Here is a 5,260-nt window from a genome sequence, read left to right as displayed (position 1 = left end):
TTTTCTTTTCTTTTTTGAATATAGGATTGCATATTGACGGCAGACTAATTCCAAAGCAAAATTGGTAGCCTCAAGGATACACAAATATAACATAGTGCACATCAATTTTCTATATTTTTATGGATTCGTATCAATGCACAATGCTAGCACGATATGCATTTTAGATGTGCATAGTCAAGTTAGTTAAGACTTAAGAGTAGTTTATATTTCCCGCAACACGAAATAACCCCCCTGAGGTTTATGATTTTCGATAAACGTCACAATATAAAAATCCGGATTTGCAGTTTATCGATAAATAATCCAGGTAAAGAGTCAACAAATTACTACACAAAGGAACCCCGATCCTGGTTCCTGGACTCAAGCGGCCTAACATTACAGATTTGGGCGTTCCTACTCACCTATATTTTCACCGGATAATAGAAGCCAAACTATTTCTAAAGTCCGACAAGAACATTATTGGGGAAATCAACTAAGGATGTGATCCTTAATCTTATATTAATAAACTTAACACAACCTGCATGGCATTTTGTTGACATTCCTAATATCAAGTACCAATTTTCCAGAGCCACATCTCTCTAGTATGGCCTGTACCTCCAATCTGCTCTTGCTGGTCTCGCACTGCCGATTCCATAACCCCACTGCAAAATTAAGGGATGCGGTATGTTACTGAAGATCTTTGGCAATAAGCTAATGTAAATATCAGATTACAGCAGATAAGAACCTACTAATGCAGGACGGCATCTGTCATCCATATATTCATTAACTTTTGAAATCCGCCACGTTTACATCTAAACTGAATTCGTATAAAGTATACTTACATCATCAAAATCCAGACTTCCATACATCCTGCCATAGGAGCGCATAGGACCACCGTAGCCGGCAAAGGGCTCTACATTATTCATCATAAAATTTCCACTTGTACCAGCATCCTCTGGAGGTGTGGCTGTATCTATTGCAACCTACCCAACAACATATTAAGTGAATGAAACTTCTTAACGAAAAGCAACATTCGTGCTAAAAAAAACAAAAAAGTTTGATGTGGGTGGATAAAAATGAAACACAAGTGAAGAGGTACAATGGAGGTCAGCTTCCTTCTACTACCTGCTGGCCACAAATCTCATGAGACCTTCGTGATACACGTTCTGCTACACCATCTTCCCCGAAAGTTACAAAACCAAACCCTCTATGCCCAGTTCTTTTGGGGTCCTACATAATAGAGTATTCTCACATTTTCAGGTTCCAATATTTCAAGAATACAGTTAGTTAGTTAAAAATATACGATATCTTACCCTTGGAACATAGACATCTACTATACGACCAAATCTTCCAAAATACTGTCGGAGATCATCAGAGGTTGCTTCCTGAGGAAGCCTGCCAACAAAAATCTTTTTGCCCAGTCCTCGAGCAGACTCCCCTCCTAATCCAACACAAGATTTGGTTTTTTAAATTGTAACTTCCGAGTAGTCACATCAAGTGCAGTTTAATATTCTTCACATGAAATGCATTAAGTGTTCTAAACTTGTAATAGTACTTACTTGGAAAAGCTGGTCCTGGTACAGGGTGGTCATACAAGGTAGGAGCCCCGAGGGCTGCATATCTAGTAGCTGCTGAGATATAAGCATTATATGCCCCATAGCCACCCTGTTGCGCCATTCTTCCAACTGGTCTGAAATCATCTTCCTGAAAACAAGAAATTATATTTGTTGATTCTTGAGTTAGTGATATCATAACGACCAATCTTTAAACTTTAAAAGGAATTAGTACTATAAGTTCAAAAAACAAGGGAGTACAGATTGTCAAAGCTGTAACTTGCCTTGGGTGTAGCTCGATCAACAACTACATTGGAACCGCCTAATTCATGAGTATCAGCCATCAAATCTTCCACAGAATCTGCAACAAAGAACATTTGTTTGTCCAATACTTTTTCTAAAAAAGATAATGATATCAACCACAAAGGAATATATCATACAATCCGCTCCCGGATCATCTATCCTACTCAAGCTAACTCATTATATTCACAACAATAAAGACCATAACGCAGGGTTCATATAATTTACAAAAGAAGCTGTTACTGCTACTCCAAACATGTAATCCTGCACTCCTATCTTGTACAAAAATTTAGGCAGAAATTGCATTCGGAGGAGGTACATCTTCTCTGGAGTGCCAATAATAATTCCCTTTGCGTCTATATGGGATTATAATAAACTACTTACAAAACTTATACGGAATGGTAAAATAAAACAAGACATCAATATGTAAAGAATTTTAGATGTAAAAGCCAGTGAAAAGAACATATAATGTAATCAAATATGCTAGAGGAAAGCATCTTTTCTTCCGTAGTTCCATGCAACAAACTACCACTGACCTTTAGTTCTACCCTATCTCACCACAAGCGTTTCCCTCATCATCACAAATAAATTTATGTCTACTGAAAGCTCAAGCAAATGCAAACTACTAACTTAATGTGCCACTGGAGGCCTTCAACTCCAACGGAGAACAGAAACTGACATTAGGCATAACGCAAGGCACAGGAGAATATAAGAGATGGCCTGACCTGCATTTTCAAAAGTTATAAACCCAATTCCCCGATGCACTTTTGAACTTTGATCCTGAAACAACAAATTCGTGCAATCATAGGATACTAGGTCCAACCCAACAATAATTTGAAAAGTAAATGTATGACTTGGTGGGTGCGTACACAGACATATCTATGCAAATTTACAAGAGTTGTAAGCATATGCACTGACAAATCAACACACAAAAAGCTACAACATCTAATTTAATTAATTTTGACAAGGAGCTGGATAGAGAACCTTCGGCATGTATAAATCCGTTATTTCACCATATTTTTCAAAATGACTGCAAAAATAATTCAAAGAAACATCAGGTAATTCCATATAATGACTCACAAAATAGTGTAAAAAGAAGTTAACAATGATAGCCAACATATTGCAACCACAACAATACATTTAAGTACCTTCTGAAGTTTGCTTCTGTCACAGATTGTGGGATCCTTGCAACAAATATCCTGGTAACTTTTCTTGCAGGTGCTCTCATCTCCTCCTGTAAAAAAATTAATGAAATATTTTTGGCAATACAACCAACAAAACTTTTAATGATAAAGAAAACACAACATGCATGCACAAGAATTATGAATAACCAAAAATAAAAAATGAATATTAACGAAATGCTGGTTACAAATTTATATTACCTTTGGGGTAGCTATTTTAACTTCCAGCATTCTATTGCCAAGAAAATGTTCACTTGACGCTGCAGTCTGTAGCAAAAAGGATGTCAGTTGTTAGACATTTGATATGCTAACTGTAAATCGTAACACATTTATGTTTCCCAACCAAATGATCATGCAAACATTGATAACATTTAGTGAGTACAAACAGGACCCTTGGAAAATTCTATTCCAACTCACTTTGGCATCTTCAGCAGATACAAATGTCGCATATCCAAATCCACGAGACCGACCAGTTGACCGATCCTAATAAATATGGAAACAAATGCAGTAATAAATGCTTGTAAGGTTCCGAAACAAAGTAAATAATGAAATATTGATCAAATACAGAGTATCAAGCAGAAGACCCTAAAATGAAATTGAAAAATAGTTGTCACTGGCAAACTAAGAACCAAGTAAACAAAAGACGAAGAAAAATAGCACAAGACTATAACAAATCAAGTTAACAACATGTTACACGAAATTTGCTCAACGTAAACCTTCCAGACCAAGCGGCGACAAAACTAACTTATCAAAAATAATTCAAGTAGTAAAGCACAAGAGGAACACAGAATTAAATTTCGAAAAGGAGTGATAGCATTAGCGAAACAAAAAGGGTTGGGTAATTGGCTAACCTTCATGACAATGCAATCCTCCAATTCCCCAAATTTAACCATATACTCTTTCAACCCTTCCGTATCGATTTCCCACGGAATGCCCAAAACCTGAGTTACGATTAAAGACAACCGAATTCAAATAAATTCCACCAACCCATTAATAAAAATGCAAAATTTAATACAAGGACAAATAAAAAAGGGAAAAAACTAACCACGAGCTTGCGGTCCATGAGGTAATCGGAGAAGGCAGCGCAATAGGGGGCAGAGAAACCCTAAAATTGAAAAAAGAGAAAGCCTTGTGTTCTTCTTCTAAGCACTCTCTCTCTCTAACAAATCTCTCACACTCGCTCCCTGCACATGATAAGCACACCTCTTTCTCACACACAATCGGCACAAACCAATGCAAACTCACCATTTTCGAATTCGACATTTGTCTTTCTGTTTTCTTCAATTTACGAAAATTGGGAATGTAATTAAAAGAGAAACTGAAAATTAGGGCATGAAATTTGTTCAATTTACGCGCTCACTAACCTTGTGCAATCTCAATCAAACAATCAATCTCTGGGACTTTCAAAACCCTATACCTGACCAACCAACCCCTCGCGCTCCCTCTCCTCTCTCTCTCTCGCGCTTTCTCTCGTACTCGCTCGCGCCGCTCGGATCTTGAAGAGAACAATATACACAATTGGGCCGAGTTTGATATCCGGTCCCTGTCCTCTTAAAAATGCTTGTGTTTTTTGTGGTCTTGTGGATAGGGGGGCAGGGTTCCAGTGGGCGAACCATCACGTTAGTATAAAGTTGGTTGCATGCCATTTGTCATGTGATCGGAGAATTTATTATATGTCGCGGGTGCATATCTGTAAATAACACAAAAATACGTGTAAATTTTTTGTCTACCTGTCATGACATAATTAGCATGGAACGTCATGGTGACGATATACAAGTACAATGCAAGTTGTTTTTCCACGCACAAATATGATAACAAAAGGATTTCATTATCTGGTTTGTGGTGGACATGACTCACTTTCATATCGAGTGACACGAATACAACACCGTTAAGCTAAGGCTTGCAAAATTAACAATGAAAATATCGAGCAACACGACACAATCTGTTTCAACGAAAAAACTTAGAATAAAATGTGTTTTGTTAAAGACTTACAAATAAAATGTGTTTTACGAAATTCATTACTTAAACATTCCACATAAAAACATTTCAAAGAGGCAAAAATTTGTTTCGTGGTCTCTGTGGTGACACACCACTTTTAATGTCACCCTCACAAGCCTTGTTAGCAATTGAAGTCCAAACTCAAACTTTTGCTAAACAAACTCACGTGACTGTTACATGGAGGGGTCAAATTTGTCATTTCAATACAAATTATATATTATGCCATGGACATCTAGTATGACTTAGGTATAC

At 37.1% G+C, this 5,260-nt stretch overlaps 1 protein-coding gene across 2 annotated transcripts; it reads right to left on the bottom strand.

Moving 5' to 3' along the window:
- Positions 1 to 265: 265 nt before the first annotated feature.
- On the bottom strand, positions 266 to 4,649 carry LOC137738742 (RNA-binding (RRM/RBD/RNP motifs) family protein). Of its 2 annotated transcripts, none has more exons than XM_088685688.1 (14): positions 4,375 to 4,649; positions 4,056 to 4,194; positions 3,862 to 3,951; positions 3,428 to 3,493; positions 3,212 to 3,277; positions 2,978 to 3,063; positions 2,814 to 2,859; positions 2,555 to 2,609; positions 1,810 to 1,890; positions 1,536 to 1,676; positions 1,290 to 1,417; positions 1,102 to 1,206; positions 819 to 959; positions 266 to 638 (listed from the first exon to the last, which is right to left on the bottom strand). In XM_088685688.1, exons 2-14 carry the CDS (start codon positions 4,071 to 4,073, stop codon positions 576 to 578), a joined length of 1,086 nt encoding a protein of 361 aa, XP_088541814.1. In that variant the 5' UTR covers positions 4,074 to 4,194; positions 4,375 to 4,649; the 3' UTR covers positions 266 to 575. The 2 variants fall into 2 exon arrangements, with proteins under 2 accessions (XP_088541814.1, XP_068334323.2); XM_068478222.2 differs by having other exon boundaries at positions 1,536 to 1,680; positions 1,814 to 1,890.
- Between the last annotated feature and the right edge of the window lie 611 nt (positions 4,650 to 5,260).

The sequence above is a fragment of the Pyrus communis genome, chromosome 15, assembly GCF_041283825.1.
Source record: "Pyrus communis isolate YQ-2024b chromosome 15, ASM4128382v1, whole genome shotgun sequence".
In the NCBI taxonomy this organism is placed as follows: Eukaryota; Viridiplantae; Streptophyta; class Magnoliopsida; order Rosales; family Rosaceae; genus Pyrus; species Pyrus communis.
This window is presented reverse-complemented; position numbering and strand designations above follow the sequence as displayed.